This window comes from Anomaloglossus baeobatrachus, chromosome 6, assembly GCF_048569485.1.
Source record: "Anomaloglossus baeobatrachus isolate aAnoBae1 chromosome 6, aAnoBae1.hap1, whole genome shotgun sequence".
Taxonomy (NCBI): domain Eukaryota; kingdom Metazoa; phylum Chordata; class Amphibia; order Anura; family Aromobatidae; genus Anomaloglossus; species Anomaloglossus baeobatrachus.
In genome coordinates, this window is record NC_134358.1 from 45364153 (window position 1) to 45384754 (window position 20602).

Consider the following 20602-nt stretch of genomic DNA (forward strand, 5'->3'; position numbering starts at 1 on the left):
AGCTGTATACCCTTGGGGGGCTGCTTTTTTGCTTACACAGAATTTTTAAAAAATAAAACTCATGAAATAGGCCTGGACAGAAATGATGGTACCCTTAACTTAATATTCGGTTCCACAAGCTTTTGAGGCAATCAAGTGATTCCTGTAACTGTCAATGAGATTTCTGCACCTCTCGACAGGTATTTTGGCCACTTCTCAAGAGCAAACTGCTCCAGTTGTCTTTTGTATGAAGGTTGCCTTTTCCAGACGTTTCAGCTGTTTCCAAAGATGCCCAATAGGATTTAGGTCAGGGCTCATAGAAACCCACTTCAGAATAGTCCAATATTTTCCTCTTAGCCATTCTTGGGTGTTTTTAGCTGTGTGTTTTGGGTCATTATCTTGTTGCAAGACCCATGACCTGTGACTGAGAGCAAGCTTTCTGACACTGGGCAGCACATTTCTCTCTAGAATCCCTTGATAGTCTTGAGATTTCTTTGTAACCTGCACAGATTCAAGACCCCCTGTGCCAGATGCAACAAAGCAGCCTCAGAACATAACAAGGCCTCCTCCATGTTTCACAGTAGGGACAGTGCTCTTTTCTTGATATGCTTCATTTTTCTATCTGTGAACATAGAGCTGATGTGCTTTGCCAAAAAGTTACATTTTTGTCTCATAGGTCCATAGGACATTCTCCCAGAAGCTTTGTGGCTTGTTGACATGTAGTTTGGCAAATTCCAGTTTGGCTTTTTTTATGTTTGTTTTCAACAATGGTGTCCTCCTTGGTCGTCTCCCATGAAGTCCACTTTGGCTCAAACAACGATGGATGGTGTGATCTGACACTGATGTTCCTTGAGCTTGAAGTTCACCTTTAATCTCTTTAGAAGTTTTTCTGGGCTCTTTTGTTACCATTCGTATTATCTGTCTCTTTTATTTGTCATCAATTTTCCTTCTGCGGCCACGTCCAGGGAGGTTGGCTACAGTCCCATGGATCTTAAATTTCTCAATAATATGTGCAACTGTGGTCACAGGAACATCAAGCTGCTTGGAGATTGTCTTATAACCTTTACCATACTTGTCTATAATTTTCTTTCTAATCTCCTGAGACAACTCTTTCCTTTGCTTCCTCCAGTCCATGTTGTGTGTGGTGCACGTCATGTCACCAAACAGTACAGTGAGTGTCTGTAGCCCTATATACAGGCCCACTGACTGATTACAAGATTGTAGACACCTGTGATGCTAATTAGTGGACTCACCTTGATTTAACATGTCCCTTTTGTCACACTACTTTCAGGGGTACCATCATTTCTGTCCAGGCCTGAATCATGAGTTTTATTTTTTAAAAATTCTGTGGAAACAAAAAATCAGCAATGACTGACTTCATTTTCATAGATTTTTTTATTTATTATTACTTTGGACAAATTCAAGTTATTTCTGTGACCGTTGTGGGTTTTTCTCTCATTAAACGAGGGGGACCAACAATTTTGACCACGTGTGTAGAGTCATTACAAACAGAGGGAACTTTTTCAAGTGTTTATTTCTGTTGATGTTGATGATTATGGCTTACAGCCAAGGAAAACCCAAAAGTCATTATCTCAGAAAATTAGAAAAATTAACCCCAAACACCCGCAGAGGGTTCCTAAGCATTTAAAATGGTCCCTAAGGGGCTTTCGCACCAGCGCTTTTCCAGTGCTATATCGTGCACTTGGAAAACCGTTCAGAACAGCGCTAGGAAAACAGCCGTTTTGTTACAATGAATGCCTATGGACTTAAAAGTGCTAGCGCTTTTAAGGCCACATTCACACGAGCACTGTTCCTGAGCGCTTTTTTTCAGGCACTGTAAAAGCACCTGTGAAAAGCGCTGTTGTGAAACAACTTAAGGCCAGTTTCACACTAGCGCTTTTTTCAGCGTTGATCATTGCGCTTTCCAGCGGCGCTAGTGCTGCAAAATAGAACATGGGATTTAAAAAGTAAATAAATAAAAAATACAAAATAAATATATGTGACGCCCTGGCCTATCAGGTCGTCACAGGGTATTGTGCAATCTGCCCTTCTGCACAGTATCCACCTCCTCCTTGGTTATGGGTCCCTCACCTTTGGTGTTGCTAAGAACCAGCTAATTAAAATTCTAGGAACACTCTGCACCACACCCACCAGACACACCAGTGGGTAGCCTGAAGGGAATAGGGATGGCCACTTGGGGGGTTGGTAAGGGAGGGTCAGGAGTGTCTCTCGAGAGGAGAGGTCAGGAGAGGAGTTGAGAGAGGTGTAGCATTGGAGGAGGTTGGGAGCAGGGCTCCTGGAGACTACTAGGTGGCAGACGTTGGTCTGGGCCTGGTAGGAGCTGGAACCCTGGTCGCAGGGGATCGTGACAAGGGGCACGAAACTGCCAAGGAGGGCAGCCGGCGGCCTTGTGCCATCTCCGGGCAAGGGCCAGGGCACGACGGGGTACGTGGACCCTAGGCCGGGAAGTAGCTTCAAGCGTCCTGGTAATTCACCCGACGAGGACAGAGCCTTCAAGATTTGTTCTCCACCCGCTCCAAAATCGGGGTACTAGCGCAACGATGGGGATAGGACTTTCCCATTCTGCAGTCCAGAAAATCCCAAGCGTGAACCCTGAGATGAAGCTCACCCAGTTAGCCACACTGAGGAGCGTGACCCGACTAGTTTTACACTACAGGGGCCAATCAGTAGAAAGGTGCCAAGGAAAAGGCCACAGGCTAACAAGGAACACCAACGGGCACGGGACCCAGGCTTGCGCCCTCCCTGCTGCAGCGGTGCTCAGAACTTTGGTTTACAAGTTGTCGGTGTCAGCGTTATTGGACTGAGTGAGTACGCAGTGACCCTTACCTCCCTAACGGTATCCCTCTGCCAGCATCACCGAGCCCCGGGGCATTCCCCCTACCCACGGAGGGGTTAAACACCTGGCTGCCATCCCATCACCATCGGGTGCTCCCAACGGCAGCGGTGGTACTCCACCTTACGACACACAGTGGGTCGCGTCATGAACTTTAACTATACAGTCCCCTGTAAATACCCCCCTTTCGTTTTGAGTGGCCGCATGACCCCCGGGTCCGGAGACCCCTCGAGCCACCGCAGATCCGGATCTGAGCAGTTCCGGCTGCTGACACGGGGGCGGTGCATATATATATATACACACACACATATATATATATATATATATATATCTCTGAAGGAAAAGCTGGCGCTTTTCGAGGCAGTATTGACTAAAGCAAGCGTGCTCCAGAGGGCAAATGACGCGCTTGTCCCGAGCAAGGGCTTTCACACTAGCGCTTCTTCACGAGTGCTTAGCACTTGGGAAAAGCGGCGCACTTCTCCAGCGGGGCACCCCGCCCCATGTATTCAATGCTGCTGGTAAAAGCGCCCGCTTTTCCTGGCGGTAATTCAAAATCTTTTCCTGGGTTCTATTTTCCAGCACTAATCGCTGCTGCCAAAGCACAGCAATTACCGTAGTGATAGAAAAAGCACCCATGTGAAATTAGCCTAAAGGCCCCGTCACACACAGAGATAAATCTTTGGCAGATCTGTGGTTGCAGTGAAATCATGGACATATTGTTCCATTTGTACACGGCCACAAACCTGCCACTGATTGTACACAATTTCACTGCAACCACAGATCTACCACAGATCTGCCACAGATCTACCACAGATCTGCCACAGATCTACCACAGATTTATCTCTGTGTGTAAAGTGGCCTTAAGGCCTCTTTCACACCAGCACTTTTGAGAGCACTAATCACTGCGATTTTGCAAGCGGAGATTAGTACTCGCAAAAGAGCTCAGTGAATTGGCTTTTTTTATCATTGCTTCCTATGGCCTTTTAAGCCCAAGCGCTGGAAAATAACCCATGTTCTTTAATGGGGCTGTCTGTGCTCACCAACGCCTTTCTGAACACTTTTTACAAGCGCTTTGCTGGTGCAACATGGGCGCTTTTCATAGCACTTTTCCAGACATGGGCTACAAGTGTCGCATTTCCTGTATTAAGCCACTCATGACCAACAGACAACGCAGGAAGCCCCTCATGTTTACAGCTCCTCCTGTACGCAGCCACCCCCATGCATGCAACCCCCCAATGTATGCAGCCACCCCCCATGCCTCCGTATAGTGCCCTTATGTATCGGTATATATGTTCTCCCATTTCTCCATATGAAGCTCCCCCAATGTACACATTTCCCCCCAAGGTTACACAGTTCCCCTACAAGGGTATACAGCTCCCCTCCCTGGTATATCGCTCCCCCTCCACCCAAGGGTATATGGCTCCCCTCCCCCCAAGGGTATACAGCTTTCCCCCCTCAAGGGTATACAGGTCCCCCCAAGGGTATACAGCTTCCTCCCCCAAGGGTATACAGCTCTGCTCCCAAAGGTATACAGCTCTCCCTCAAGTGTACATAGCTCTCCCCCTCAAGGGTACACAGCTCTCCCCCTCAAGCGTAAACAGGTTCACCTAAGGGTATACAGCTTCCTCCCTGGTATATAGCTCCCCCAAAGGTATACAGCTCTCCTCTCGGGTATACAGATCTCATACCCCCAAGGGTATATAGCTCTCCCACCCAAGGGTATAAAGCTCCTCTCCGTGGTATATAGCTCCCCCAAGGGTATACAGGTCTTCCCCAAGGGTCTACAGCTCTCTCCCCAAGGGTATACAGCTCCCCTCCATGGTAAGTAGCTCCCCCAAGGGTATACAGCTTTCCACCCCCCAAGTGTATACAGCTCCTCTCCCCCAAGGGTATACAGCTCCCCTCCGTATTATATAGGTCCCCTCCAAGGGTATACAGCTCTCCTCCCCCCAATTGTGTACAGCTCTCCACCTAAGGGTATACAGCTCCCCTCCGTGGTATATAGTTCCCCCAAGGGTATACAGCTCTCCACCCCAAATGTATACAGCTCCTGTCCCCCCAAGGGTATACAGCTCTTCTCCACTTGAGTATACAGCTCACTTCCCTAGTATATAGCTCCCCAAGGGTATACAGCTCTCCCTCCAAGGGTATATAGCGCCCCGATCTGTATATAGCTAGCTTTATACGGCTGGTGGTGTGAGGGTTAATTATTGTGGCACTACAATGCAGCCTTGAATATTTGCGGGTTTCCAGGCGGGTGCACGAAGCTCGGGTGGGCGGTTCGGCAGGAGAGGAGGCAGTGTCTCAGTCTGCGCATGCGCGGTACTCGATCCTAGTTCTCGACTTTTCACCGTTTAGCTACTAGTAGGCTATAATAACATTGTCTACAGTAAAATGTCCTCCTGCTAATGACAATAGTTATAACAACCTCTATCAACATTTACAGCATGGTGATAATTCATCATTGTGAGGACAATAATGACAACAACGATAAGAATAAATCATCTCCACAAACATGGCCGCCTCCGCGGGTGCAGACAGTGACATGGAAGAGGTTTCTAGTACGTGACGTATGGTGTATTCTCCGCCCTACCGGAAGTGACGTCACGTCTGCCATCCTGGCTGCTGTCCAATGAGGAAGTAATTTGCTACCGAGAAGTTGCAGGAGGCAGAGCGGAGCGGCGCAGTGCTGACAGCCGGGGTGATGAGGCGGTGACGGGATGCGCGGGCTCCGCTCTGAGCGCTCACCATGAATATTGACGTGGAATTCCACATCCGACAGAACTACCCGTGGGCCAAACTGCCGGCCAACGTCAAGCAGGTACTGCCCGGGTCACCTGACACCAGAGATCAGTCTGTCACATGATGCAGCTGCCACCAGCCTGACCGGTACAGCCACGACCCGCTGCCACCTGCCTCCCTGCACCGCCACAACCTGCTGCCTCCCTGCACCGCCGCGTCCTGCTGCCTCCCTGCACCGCAACAACCTGCTGCCTCCCTGCACCGCCGCGTCCTGCTGCCTCCCTGCACCGCCGCGTCCTGCTGCCTCCCTGCACCGCCGCGTCCTGCTGCCTCCCTGCACCGCCGCGTCCTGCTGCCTCCCTGCACCGCCGCGTCCTGCTGCCTCCCTGCACCGCCGCGTCCTGCTGCCTCCCTGCACCGCCGCGTCCTGCTGCCTCCCTACACCGCCACGTCCTGCTGCCTCCCTGCACCGCCGCGTCCTGCTGCCTCCCTGCACCGCCGCGTCCTGCTGCCTCCCTGCCCCGCCGCGTCCTGCTGCCTCCCTGCCCCGCCGCGTCCTGCTGCCTCCCTGCCCCGCCGCGTCCTGCTGCCTCCCTGCCCCGCCGCGTCTTGCTGCCTCCCTGCCCCGCCGCGTCCTGCTGCCTCCCTGCCCCGCCGCGTCCTGCTGCCTCCCTGCCCCGCCGCGTCCTGCGGCCTCCCTGCACCGCCGCGTCCTGCGGCCTCCCTGCACCGCACCGTCCTGCTGCCTCCCTGCACCGCCGCGTCCTGCTGCCTCCCTGCACCGCCGCGTCCTGCTGCCTCCCTGCACCGCCACAACCTGCTGCCTCCCTGCACCGCCGCGTCCTGCTGCCTCCCTACACCGCCACGTCCTGCTGCCTCCCTGCACCGCCGCGTCCTGCTGCCTCCCTACACCGCCACGTCCTGCTGCCTCCCTGCACCGCCGCGTCCTGCTGCCTCCCTGCACCGCCGCGTCCTGCTGCCTCCCTGCACCGCCGCGTCCTGCTGCCTCCCTGCACCGCCGCGTCCTGCTGCCTCCCTGCACCGCCGCGTCCTGCTGCCTCCCTGCACCGCCGCGTCCTGCTGCCTCCCTGCACCGCCGCGTCCTGCTGCCTCCCTGCACCGCCGCGTCCTGCTGCCTCCCTGCACCGCCGCGTCCTGCTGCCTCCCTGCACCGCCGCGTCCTGCTGCCTCCCTGCACCGCCGCGTCCTGCTGCCTCCCTGCACCGCCGCGTCCTGCTGCCTCCCTGCACCGCCGCGTCCTGCTGCCTCCCTGCACCGCCGCGTCCTGCTGCCTCCCTGCACCGCCGCGTCCTGCTGCCTCCCTGCACCGCCGCGTCCTGCTGCCTCCCTGCACCGCCGTGTCCTGCTGCCTCCCTGCACCGCCGCGTCCTGCTGCCTCCCTGCACCGCCGCGTCCTGCTGCCTCCCTGCACCGCCGCGTCCTGCTGCCTCCCTGCACCGCCGCGTCCTGCTGCCTCCCTGCACCGCAACCACCTGTTGCCTCCCTGCACCGCCACGTCCTGCTGCCTCCCTGCACCGCCGCGTCCTGCTGCCTCCCTGCACCGCCGCGTCCTGCTGCCTCCCTGCACCGCCGCGTCCTGCTGCCTCCCTGCACCGCCGCGTCCTGCTGCCTCCCTGCACCGCCGCGTCCTGCTGCCTCCCTGCACCGCCGCGTCCTGCTGCCTCCCTGCACCGCCGCGTCCTGCTGCCTCCCTGCACCGCCGCGTCCTGCTGCCTCCCTGCACCGCCGCGTCCTGCTGCCTCCCTGCACCGCCATGTCCTGCTGCCTCCCTGCACCGCCGCGTCCTGCTGCCTCCCTGCACCGCCACGTCCTGCTGCCTCCCTGCACCGCAACAACCTGCTGCCTCCCTGCACCGCAACAACCTGCTGCCTCCCTGCACCGCCGCGTCCTGCTGCCTCCCTGCACCGCCGCGTCCTGCTGCCTCCCTGCACCGCCGCGTCCTGCTGCCTCCCTGCACCGCCGCGTCCTGCTGCCTCCCTGCACCGCCGCGTCCTGCTGCCTCCCTGCACCGCCGCGTCCTGCTGCCTCCCTGCACCGCAACAACCTGCTGCCTCCCTGCACCGCCATGTCCTGCTGCCTCCCTGCACCGCCACGTCCTGCTGCCTCCCTGCACCGCCACGTCCTGCTGCCTCCCTGCACCGCAACAACCTGCTGCCTCCCTGCACCGCAACAACCTGCTGCCTCCCTGCACCGCCACGTCCTGCTGCCTCCCTGCACCGCAACAACCTGCTGCCTCCCTGCACCGCCACGTCCTGCTGCCTCCCTGCACCGCCACGTCCTGCTGCCTCCCTGCACCGCCACGTCCTGCTGCCTCCCTGCACCGCCACGTCCTGCTGCCTCCCTGCACCGCCACGTCCTGCTGCCTCCCTGCACCGCCACGTCCTGCTGCCTCCCTGCACCGCCACGTCCTGCTGCCTCCCTGCACCGCCACGTCCTGCTGCCTCCCTGCACCGCCACGTCCTGCTGCCTCCCTGCACCGCCACGTCCTGCTGCCTCCCTGCACCGCCACGTCCTGCTGCCTCCCTGCACCGCCACGTCCTGCTGCCTCCCTGCACCGCCACGTCCTGCTGCCTCCCTGCACCGCCACGTCCTGCTGCCTCCCTGCACCGCCGCGTCCTGCGGCCTCCCTGCACCGCACCGTCCTGCTGCCTCCCTGCACCGCCGCGTCCTGCTGCCTCCCTGCACCGCCGCGTCCTGCTGCCTCCCTGCACTGCAACAACCTGCTGCCTCCCTGCACCGCCGCGTCCTGCTGCCTCCCTGCACCGCCGCGTCCTGCTGCCTCCCTGCACCGCCGCGTCCTGCTGCCTCCCTGCACCGCCGCGTCCTGCTGCCTCCCTGCACCGCCGCGTCCTGCTGCCTCCCTGCACCGCCGCGTCCTGCTGCCTCCCTGCACCGCCGCGTCCTGCTGCCTCCCTGCACCGCCGCGTCCTGCTGCCTCCCTGCACCGCCGCGTCCTGCTGCCTCCCTGCACCGCCGCGTCCTGCTGCCTCCCTGCACCGCCGCGTCCTGCTGCCTCCCTGCACCGCCGCGTCCTGCTGCCTCCCTGCACCGCCGCGTCCTGCTGCCTCCCTGCACCGCCGCGTCCTGCTGCCTCCCTGCACCGCCGCGTCCTGCTGCCTCCCTGCACCGCCGCGTCCTGCTGCCTCCCTGCACCGCCGCGTCCTGCGGCCTCCCTGCACCGCCGCGTCCTGCGGCCTCCCTGCACCGCCGCGTCCTGCGGCCTCCCTGCACCGCCGCGTCCTGCGGCCTCCCTGCACCGCCGCGTCCTGCGGCCTCCCTGCACCGCCGCGTCCTGCGGCCTCCCTGCACCGCCGCGTCCTGCGGCCTCCCTGCACCGCCGCGTCCTGCGGCCTCCCTGCACCGCCGCGTCCTGCGGCCTCCCTGCACCGCCGCGTCCTGCGGCCTCCCTGCACCGCCGCGTCCTGCGGCCTCCCTGCACCGCCGCGTCCTGCTGCCTCCCTGCACCGCCGCGTCCTGCTGCCTCCCTGCACCGCCGCGTCCCCGCATTGCACCGTCCTGCTCACTGTCTATGCTATGTTCCGTTTCCCCTTTCTTATTGATGTACATCTCCCCCTGCGCTGCCGCTGCTGTAATTGCTGTAAATCGTCTTCTCCTTAGAGTCTGGGGAACTCGCAGAAGGAATATGAGAAGCAGGTCGTGCTGTACAGCATCCGCAACCAGCTGAGATACCGCAACAACCTGGGTGAGGAGCGCAGCGTACTATACAATGTGCTGTAGGCAGTGGTCTGCAACTTGTAGTCCCCCAGCTGTTGCAGGTTGTGCGCGGTGTTTCCGCTCTGCTCCTTTGAAGTGAATGAGGCTAAGCTGCAGTACCGCGTACAGCCTGTGCACAGATGTGGCGCTGCTTCTGAAGACTGCCAGCCATACTTTACCAGAGTTACTATGTGTTTTTGGAAACACCCCCCATGATTAGTGATAGCACAGAGCCCGCATCTTATCTTAGGCTGTGTGTGTTGTGTAATTTGGGGGTGCCCCTGGCATTGGGAGCTGATGCGGGGGGTCTTCTTTCTATATGGAGAGGGGCTGTTCACAGCGGACCTTATTGAGAAGGATTCGCCGCTCTCTAGTAATGACGTGAAGTTTACTTAAAGAATCAAACTCCGCCGGCTCGCTGCAGTCCGGACCCCTTTCTGGCTCCCCTGCCCCCCCCTTATTAACTGATGCCCACCTTTTTTGTATAGTAGCATCAGGGTCACTCATCTTCTAGAAATGGCGGTATCTCCCCTTCCCCCAGTTGTAATATGGCTGCATCCGGGTCCTCCTTTCACCCTGGTAGTCACAGAAGCATGGATGCCCCATAAATGCCTTGTTAGTAGCCATTGTACCCCCTCATTTAGAGGTAGAGTTGCAGCGATAAGTGTCCTCCCCTTCACCCCACATAGTAGTAGCCGTCTGACCTATCTCCCCCACTTTCCTCGGAGCACTTTTTCAGCAGCGGTCAGTGACTTTTTATTTTAATTGCTTCCGTGCACCTGAAAAAAAACATTTTTCGGAATTTTCTTTTAAAAAATATCTCCTTTCATTTTGCGTACACAGCCGCTGTGCAGCGCACTTTGCCTCCATGGTAACCAACTACACGCAGAATTCTACGGAGTCTTCTCGTGCGGCGGGGGAAACACTCTCTATCCGCCCGCGTACACTAGTGAAATAGCAGAAAGAAGGGCTGAAGGCACAGGTCCGCATACAGTGGGGAAAATAAGTATTTGATCCTCCGCCGATTTTGCACGTTTCCCACCTACAAAGAATGGAGAGGTCTGTAATTTTTATCGTAGGTAACTTTAACCATGACAAACAGAATAAACAAAAAAAAAATCCAGAAAATCCCATTGTAGGATTGTTAATTAATTTGCATTTTTTGCATGAAATAAGTATTTGATACAATAAAAAAACAGAACTTAATATTTGGTAGAAACCTTTGTTTGCGGTTACAGAGGTCGGACGTTTCCGGTAGATCTTGACCAGGTTTGCATACACTGCAGCAGGGGTTTCAGTGACTCTTCCATACAGATCTTCTCCAGATCTTTCAGGTTTCGGGGCGGTCACTGGGTAACACTGAGTTTAAGCTCTTCTTAAGTTTTTCTATTGGGTTCAGGTTTGGAGACTGGCTAGGCCACTCAAAGACCTTGAGATGCTTCTTACGGAGCTGCTCCTTAGTTGCCCTGGCTGTGTGTTTCGGGTTTTGGTCATGCTGGAAGACCCAGCCACGACCAATCTTCAATGCTCTTACTGAGGGAAGGAGGTTGTTGGCAAAAATCTTGTGATACATGACCCCATCCATCCTCCCTTCAATACAGTGCAGTAGTCCTGTCCCCTTTGTACAAAAGTACTCCCAAAGTATGATTTTTTTTTTTTCACCCCCATGCTTCACAATTGCATTGGTGTTCTTGGGGTTGTGCTCATCCTTCTTCTTCCTCCAAACATGGCGAGTGGAGTTGATGCCCAAAAGTTCTATTTTGGTCTCATCTGACCACATGACCTCCTCCCATGCTTCCTCTGGATCATCCAGATGGTTATTGGTGAACTTCAAATGGGCCTGGACATGTGCTGAGGTGAGCAGGGGGACCTTGTGTGCCCTGCAGGATTTTAATCCATGGCGGCATAATGTGTTACTAACGGTAATCTTTGAGGCTGTGGTCACAATTCTCTTCACATCATTCACGAGGTCCTCCTGTGTAGTTCTGTTCTGATTCCTGACCTTTCTCAGAATAATTCTTACCCCTCGAGGCGAGATCTTGCATGAAGCCCCAGACCCAGTAAGATTGACAGTCAGCTTGTGTTTCTCCCATTGTCTAATAATTGAGCCAACAGTTGTTGCCTTCTCGCCAAGCTGCTTGCCTATTGTCCTGTAGCCCCTCCCAGCCTTGTGCAGGTCTACAATTGTGCCCTGGTGTCCTTAGACAGCTCTTTGATCTTGGCCATGGTATGATTGTGTGTACAGGTGTCTTTTATACAGGTAACGAATTGAAACAGGTGCAGTTAATACAGGTAATGAGTGCAGAGTAGGAGTGCTGAAAGGAGGTGCAGTCATTAGGGGAGTTGTCCAAGACTGATATTGATTACCTGTCCTTGGGATAAGTAATTATTTTCAGATTAGTGGGGGTCCGAAACCCAGACTCCGCCATTCAACTGTTAGCAGGTCACCGCGGCTCTGCACACTGTTACGACAGCTACTACAAAAGTGAAGGAGATCTGTGCCGCAGTACCCCAGATCGGCCACTACTCGGTGTATGGCGCTGTGCTGTCCTGGTTCTTTGCACTGTTTATTCCCAGCCGCAGTGGTACCTGCTAATCAGCAGGGGGTGGGCTGGACGTTCAACCCCTTCCAATCTGATATTGAAGACCTGTCCTAATGAGGTCATCAGTATCGTACCCCTGGATAGTGAGGTCATCAGTGTCGTACCCCTGGATAGTGAGGTCATCAGTATGGTAACCCTGGATAGTGAGGTCATCAGTATCGTACCCCTGGATAGTGAGGTCATCAGTATCGTACCCCTGGATAGTGAGGTCATCAGTGTCGTACCCCTGGATAGTGAGGTCATCAATATTGTACCCCTGGATATGCCTTTATAACCTCCCACCGCTGCACCTCTGTAGCCTGTGGACGTGCCATCAGTGTCTCACCCCCTCGTAGATCCGACCTACAGCTAATCAATATATATATTTATTCTATGTTTAGTGAAACATGTGAAAAAAGACGAGCGCAAATATTATGAGGACCTCCTGAAATACAGCCGGGACCACCTGATGCTGTACCCCTTCCACCTGTCTGACATCATGGTGAAAGGCCTCCGGATCACCCCCTTCTCCTACTATATCGGAATAATGGAGGTAAGAAGCGTGCCCCCATATCCAGAGCTATTAACTGTGATTGTTTGCGATCTTCAAACCTATATTCGGAGCTGGGTCTTGTAGTGCCCCTGTGTGTCCATCACACGACCGAGTTAGTTTTATCCACACTAAGTAAGCGAGGATACCTACTTGTGTGACCGCAAGCAGAGATCTTGAAACTGGAAGCAATGAATTGATGGTGCAGCCCGAGTGTTCAGCAAATCATTATTTCTTTCTTCTCCCGTAGGACATAATGAACAGTGAAAAAAGCTACGACTCCCTGCCCAACTTCACCGCCGCAGACTGTGAGTATGGGGGCTTTGCAGCCGTTAGGATAGATGAACGATGACTGGTCGTTAAGACCCCCGCAGGTCACTACAATAGGGGGTCCTGAGCCCCCCTGTTCTTCCTCATTCTTTACAAAAAGATCCTGGCCGCAGACGAGCACCTATGTTCTTTCATTGTCTATGGGACTGATTGAGTTATACTCTCAGTAGTCTCATAAATAGTAAGGACAGGGTATCGGGACCCCCGCTGGTCAGTACAATAGGGGTCCTGATCCCTTGTTCTTGCTCTTGTTTTCAGAAATTATCCTGGTTGCACATGAGCACCAATATTCTTTCAAGGTCTATAGGACTGATTGAGTTATACTCTCAGCAGTCTCATAAATAGTAAGGACAGGGAATCAGGACCCCCGTCCTGTGACTAAGGGATCAAATGTAATTCGTCTGGCACCCCCTTTAAGTGTGCAGATAATAATGTTATATGGTTTCTTCTTTTGAAGGCCTAAGACTGCTCGGTATCGGAAGGAACCAGTACATTGATCTGATGAACCAGTGTAGATCGTCTAAGGTAAGGAGGATGCTTACCGGTGGTGGGATGTTACTGGTGCCGTATGCCTGGGATGACAGGGCAAGATATTGGTCAGGGAGGATATCGCCCATCATCCTTGTGGGAGGGCCTGGATATCGGATGCGCAGGAATATCACAATCATCCTTATAGAAGGGCCTGGATATTGAATGGTCGGGGATATCGGGCATGCGGGATATCATCCATCATCCTTGTGGGAGGGCCTGGATATCGAATGGTCGAGGATATCGAGCAGGCGAGATGTCGTCCATCATTCTTGTGGGAGGGCCTGGATATCGCAAGGGCAGGGATATCGGGCAGGCGAGATGTCGTCCATCATCCTTGTGGGAGGGCCTGGATATCGACTAGGCGGGGATATCGGGCAGACGGGATGTCGTCCATCATTCTTGTGGGAGGGCCTGGATATCGCAAGGGCGAGATGTCGCCCGTCATCCTTGTTGGAGGGCCTGGATATCGGATGGTCGGGGATATCGGGCACGCGGGATATCACCCATCATCCTTGTGGGACGGGCTGGATATCAGACTGGCGGTGATGTCACCCATCATCTTAGTGGATCTCCTTTGTTTGGGTTAGAATAAAATGTAAGAAGTGTGCTTTAAAGAGCTCGTCCTACCTTGAGTAAGTGAAGAGTAATAGTCATACACTGAAAAGGTCTTGGATCTTTTACGGTAAATCCAAGAATACGTCGTAAATGTCCGATTTTTCTCCGGCACCGCATTCATCCTCGTGCCTTATGCATGAGTGTAGCTCACTCCTTTCACTTCCCGGCCGAGAAAGCGTACAACCAGCTCAGTCTGGAAGATTTTGTTTTTCTCTCTGTACGGCGATGGTGATCTGACCTTTTTTTTTTTTTATTTAATTTTTTTGTCCCACCCCCCTCCCCCCACAGAAATTTTTCAGAAGGAAAACAGCCCGTGACTTACTGCCAGTAAAGCCGGTGGACATAACGATAGAGGCCTGGTGGGTGGTGCAGGCCGGGTACATCACGGAGGACGACATCAAGGTATGCACACCAGCATTTTTGGCATGTTGTTTGCTGTCAGGGAATAGAAATATTCATTGTTTACGTCTGAAAATTTCCGTTTTCTTAAATTCTCCTTAGATTTGCAGCAACACTGAGAAAAGAACAATTGATAAAATCATTGATTCTGGTCCCCAGCTGGCAGGTTCCCTTGAGCACAACGTCGTCCATAGTAAGTAACGGTGCTGGAGGCCTAGTGTATATGTGTATGAGAATCTATTTGTCATGAATAGTCCCCCTATCTGGTGCCCTCCATTTGCATTTTGCTGTCCTCTCATCGGAGACCGAAGTTGCATTATTACTAAATACAAGATAATGACTATGGTGGCATGAGTAGGGGGGGGGGGGGTTGCGTGGTATCAAGTGACACATTGCATACTCACAGGAATAAACAATAAAAGCGTCAGGAGAAAAGCAAGGGCAGGAAGGTAGCAGCAAGCGACAATAAGGGTTAACACCAAAACGGCGACAAGTAGTAAAGGCGTTCCCTGCCTTTCTTGTGCTGTGCGGTGGTGGACAGACTCTCCACTACTCCCTATGGCATTGCGGTAGACATCCTTGGTGCAGTAGGACAGGAATGACAGTCTCTGCACAGGAAGAAAATGCAGGGCACAAGTTAGGGGGACTATAAATGGCTTGTGCATAGTCACTTTTCAGTGTGAGGACTGACTCTTGCTTTACGGCATTTTCACTTCGGCTAAATACTCTGCACAATATGTCTGGATTTTACAGGTGCTTAAAAAAAAACAACCCCTAAATGACCAAATAACTAGCTGCGGTCTAAGACGCTAAGGTATACAGATATTGAATATAGAAACTTTCATTATGATTTACTGCTAAGGAAAGTTTAAAAATGGAAACACTTAGTTTTAAAATATAGCCCTTTTTATGTGAGCCCAGAAGCCATTGTCAAGGCGTATCATATACTGGGACCCTACCTAGTGACTCCTGTATCTGGGCTGAATTGGAGTCATGACTGAGCACTCCTACCCATCAGCTTACTGCAATTTTTAATTTCTTTGTCGCTCCATTGGGAGACCCAGACAATTGGATGTATAGCTTCTGCCTCTGGAGGCCACACAAAGTAAAAAGTGTAACCCCTCCCCTCTGCCTATACACCCTCCCGTGGACCACGGGCTCCTCAGTTTTATGCTTTGTGTGGAAGGAGGCACACATCTACTCATAGAAAAAAAAAAAAAGATTTCTCATACATAGTATGACGGATGGAAGAAAAGAGGTCCCCTATGGGGTCCCCGGCATGCTCCCTTCTCACCCCACTATGTCGGCGGTGTTGTTAAGGTTGAGGTACCCATGGCGGGTACAAAGGCTGGAGCCACATGCCGTCTCCTTCACCATCCCTTATGCGGCTCTGGGAGAAGTGGGAGCCTCACCGGTCATTCACCTGCTGAGACCGTGCTCCATCCGCAGCCCCTGGTGGAACCTGCTGGACCGGAGCGTTTTCATCCCCAGGGACCGGGCCCTGCAACCTTGAAGGTACTCTGTGTCCCCATGTGGGGACGGTACGGGGAGAGAGGTCGCCTTTCTCCCCAGTAGCGCCGTCCGTTGTTTTTTCATCGGACTTCCGCGCCGACCGTGCCTGCTTGTCGGGCACGGCCTTAAATTTAGTCCCCGGCTTCATCGCGGCCTAGTCGCGAAAAATCCCGCCCCCGGGCCTGCCTGTCAGGGGTAAGGGCGGGATTACCGACAGAGGGCTGGAGCATCTTTGCATGTCTCCCCTCCCCTCTCATGGACCACTATGGGGCCTCCAGATTCCCGCCTTTTACCGGCGCCGCCCATGGCTTCACTCCCCCCTTGAGAGCTCCGGCGGCCATGTTTGGCATTCTGCCGGTGTATGCTGCAGCTGCACAGCTCTACAGCTCCGGGGGACCCACGACAGGGAATCTGGAGGACACCAGCGGTTGGTAAGACACCGGTCACCCGGTGCTGGTTCCCCTAGGGTGCCGTGATTATATATATATATATATATATATATATATATATATATATATATTATTATTATTATTATTATTATTATTATTATTATTATTATTATTATTATTATTATTATTATTATTATTATTATTATGGAACGGCTGTAGAACCTTTCTTCATCGTTCCTTATGGGAGACCCATAGCTTCTGCCTCCGGAGGACACACAAAGTACTACACTAAAAAGTGTAGCTCCTCCCTCTGAGCATATACACCCCTTGGATGACCAAATCTAGCCGGTTCAATGCTTTGTGTTCAGGAGGTCACACACACATGCATTCTCATCTGATTTTTGATTTCAAAGAGTTGGAAGAAAAGCGGGTCCAAGCTGGACTCCCGGCATGTCCCTTCTCACCCCACTGTGTCGGCGGTGCTGTTAAGGTTGATTTTACAAGGCTGGAGCCTTACATGCCGCGCTCCTTCACCATCCCTCGGGCTCTGGCTTGAAGTGGGAGCCATCACGGTTCTCACTGCTTTGCAGGAGACCGATCTCCATCCGCAGCCCTTTCAGGACCCTGCCGGACGGAGCGCTCATCCCTCAGGGACCTGGCCCTGCGTCTCATAAGCTAAGTATTGAGACGTTATTGAGGGGTCCCTTGTACATTTATTGTGGGGAGAGTGTGTTATTTAACTTTGCTGTGATTTCCGGCCGGTTCTCTGGTTTTCTCCTGAGAACCGCGCCGAGGGTGCCTGCTTGTCGGCCGCATGGTAAAATTTAGGCCCCGGCTTCGGCTGCGGCCTACTTTCGTTTTCACTACCCCTGCATGTCAGTCATGCAGGGGGACAGTGCGGCGCCGCCCACCGGCCGTTCAGCACAGGGGAGGACACTCCTCTCTGAGGAGATGTTTCCCTCCCCTGTATTTCTCCTTGGCCCTCCGGTTCCCGCTCTTGGACTGAACCCCGCCCCCCCTCCTCACTCCGGCGCCATTTTATCAGCGTTCACACACTGATCGGCGCTGGCTGCTGCAGCTCTGCAATCTGTCTGGGGGTCCAAGCTGTGGAATCCGGAGGGCACACAAAACGGTCTGGTAAGCCACAACCTCTGGTTGTGGACTTTGTTATACACTCTCTGGGGGTCATTCTGAAGGAGTGTATTCTTTACTGCAGAGCCTCCACCTCAGCAGCATGTCTCTCACTAGGAGCAAGGCTGCAAGGCTTTACTCTATATGCACTGCATGTAAGCTCATACTGCCTGAACCGAGCACATATCCACATTGTGATGCCTGCTCTAACATGGTGGTGCCTCAGCCTGGAGTCTCCCCAGGGGTCCCTCCGGCTGCTCCAGCCCCGGTGGCTGAACCCCCGGCTTAGGTAGCATCGTTTTCTAAAGATATCTCCCAGTCCTTTGCCGACTCCATGGGACAGCTGTCCCGGACTCTGCTGACCATGTATCAGCCCCCTTCTCAGGGCGCCTCTGCTGCTCCGACTCGCTCTGCAGAGCTCACAGAGGATTTTTCATCTGTTCCCAGACCCCGTCCTCCTAAACGGAGACGCAGGGACTCTTCTCCTTCCTCATCCCACGGCTCTGATTCACGAGCTGAATCGCAGGGCGAGGAGGATGCCTTTACTGTGGGCTCGGACGCTACCTCTATGTACCCCATTGATCTAACTGAAGGTGATGCGGATGTTAGTGATTTGATTGCGTCCATTAATTCCGTACTGGACCTCAATCCACCAGTGTCAGAAGAGCAAGCCTCTCTGGTAGAAAAACACCAGTTTACCTCACCTAAGAGAGCAAGGAGTATGTTTTTTAACCACTCCAGTTTTCAGGCCACTGTGACCAAGCCCAGGGCCTGTCCTGACAAACGCTTCCCAAAGCGTAGTTCTGATGACCGTTTTCCCTTTCCACCAGAGGTGGTCAAGGAGTGGGCTCATTCACCAAAGGTAGATCCTCCGGTGTCTAGAATCTCAACCTGGACAGTTGTATCTGTGGCGGATGGCACCTCACTTAAGGATTCCACTGACCGCCAGGTTGATCTTCTTCATCTGTATATGAAGCGGCAGGGGCCTCGTTCTCCCCGTCTTTTGCAGCAGTGTGGGCTCTTAAGGCCGTCTCTGCTTCTCTGGCGGAGATGCATTCCCTCACCAGGGACTCTATGCCCGAAATGGTTGCCTTAACTTCCCAGGCTTCGGCCTTTTCATCCTATGCCATGTCTGCCATTCTGGAGGCTTCTCACCGCACGGCGGTGGCTTCCACTAGTTCCCTCGCGATCCGCAGGATCTTGTGGCTTCGAGAGTGGAAAGCAGACGCGTCTTCCAAGAAGTACCTTGCTGGGTTCCCCTTTGCTGGGTCCCGGCTGTTCGGTGAACAACTGGATGAAATTATTAAGGAAGCTACTGGCGGGAAGAGTACTTCCTTGCCACAAACTAAAACCAGGAAACCTGTCCAGGGCAGGAACCAGTCGAGGTTTCGTTCCTTTCGTTCCTCTAACTGGTCATCCTCTAAGCCCTCAGCCTCGTCCACTAACTCAGCCAAGGATCGAAAACCCAGCTGGCGCACGAAGCCGCGTCCTCAGAAGAACGGAGGAGCCGCTGCCACTAAGGCAGCCTCCTCTTGACTATCTGGCTGCGCCAGCAACGTCCTTGGTCGGTGGCAGGCTCTCCCACTTTGGCGACGTGTGGTTTCAACACGTCTCCGATCAGTGGGTGCGGGATATCATCTCCCACGGCTACAGGATAGAATTCTCTTCCAGCCCGCCAAACAGATTTTTTCTGTCCACTCCCCCCTGCTCCAAAGCCTCCGCCTTCTCTCAGGCCGTGGCATTCTTGCAGGCCAATGGAGTAATTGTACCAGTTCCCGCCTGGGAACGGTTCAGAGGTTTCTACTCAAATCTCTTCCTAGTCCCCAAGAAGGACGGTTCCTTTCGGCCCATCCTGGATCTCAAGCTTCTCAACAAGCATGTTCAGGTGCGGCACTTTCGCATGGAATCTCTGCGATCAGTCATTGCCTCAATGACCCAAGGAGATTTTCTAGCATCCATCGACATCAGAGATGCCTATCTGCATGTGCCAATTGCAGTTTCACACCAGCGTTGGCTACGTTTTGCAATCGGAGAGGAACATTTCCAATTCGTGGCTCTCCCCTTCGGGTTAGCCACGGCCCCTCGTGTATTCACCTAGGTCATGGCAGCAGTGGTTGCGGTTCTGCACCTCCAGGGGTTGGCAGTGATTCCTTACCTGGACGACCTTCTAGTCAAGGCTTCATCCAGTGCAGACTGTCAGCGGAGTGTTTCGCTCACTCTCGGCACGCTTGTTCAATTCGGGTGGCTTGTCAATCTGCCCAAGTCCACTCTGACCCCGACCCAGAAACTTACGTACCTAGGGATGCAATTCGAGACTCTGCCGGCACTTGTGAAGCTGCCCTTAGTCAAACAGCAGTCCCTTCATCTGGCGGTGCGCTCTCTGTTGAGGCCCCGCCGTCATTCCATCAGGCACCTCATGCAGGTGCTGGGTCAGATGGTGGCGTCAATGGAAGCGGTTCCCTTTGCCCAGTTCCATCAGCGTCCTCTGCAGCTGGACATTCTCCGCTGTTGGGACAAGCGGACCTCTTCCTTGCACAGGCTAGTGGCTCTGTCGCCACAGACCAGGAGCTCTCTTCAGTGGTGGCTTCGGCCCCTCTCTCTGTCCCAGGGACGCTCCTTTCTGATCCAGTCCTGGGTGATTCTCACCACGGATGCCAGTCTATCCGGCTGGGGAGCAGTGTTTCTCCACCACCGAGCACAGGGCACTTGGACTCCGTCCGAATCAGCCCTTTCGATCAATGTGCTGGAAATCAGAGCTGTGCTCCTAGCTCTCGTAGCCTTTCACCACCTGTTGGCGGGCAAGCACATTCGAGTCCAGTCAGACAACGCGACAGCAGTTGCCTACATCAATCACCAGGGCGGGACTCGCATCCGCCTAGCAATGTTGGAAGTTCAACGTATCCTTCAGTGGACGGAGGACTCCAAGTCCACCATATCCGCAGTCCACATCCCAGGCGTAGAAAACTGGGAGGCAGATTATCTCAGCCGTCAAACCGTGGACAGCGGCGAGTGGGCCCTGCATCCGGCAGTGTTCCGGTCAATCTGCCCCGGTCAATCTGCCGCAAGTGGGGCACTCCGGAAGTGGATCTAATGGCATCCCGGCACAACAACAAGGTCCCGGTTTACGTGGCTCGCTCCCACGATCCTCAGGCCTTGGCAGCGGACGCGCTGGTTCAGGATTGGTCCCAGTTCCGTCTGGCCTACGTGTTTCCCCCTCTAGCTCTCTTGCCCAGAGTCCTGCGCAAGATCAGAA

General features: G+C 54.1%; 1 protein-coding gene across 2 annotated transcripts in view; it reads left to right on the forward strand.

Moving 5' to 3' along the window:
- Positions 1-5437: 5437 nt before the first annotated feature.
- The window catches only part of FAM91A1 (family with sequence similarity 91 member A1), a 194358-nt gene continuing 179193 nt past the window's right edge, over positions 5438-20602 (forward strand). The window contains exons 1-7 of one of the 2 annotated variants that reach the window (XM_075352899.1): positions 5438-5654; positions 9215-9299; positions 12294-12445; positions 12693-12750; positions 13230-13297; positions 14207-14320; positions 14420-14510. In XM_075352899.1, coding sequence (XP_075209014.1) covers positions 5583-5654; positions 9215-9299; positions 12294-12445; positions 12693-12750; positions 13230-13297; positions 14207-14320; positions 14420-14510 — 640 coding nt within the window. In that variant the 5' untranslated portion in view covers positions 5438-5582. The remainder of the gene's footprint in view (positions 5655-9214; positions 9300-12293; positions 12446-12692; positions 12751-13229; positions 13298-14206; positions 14321-14419; positions 14511-20602) is intronic. The other variant, XM_075352898.1, reaches the window with a different exon arrangement.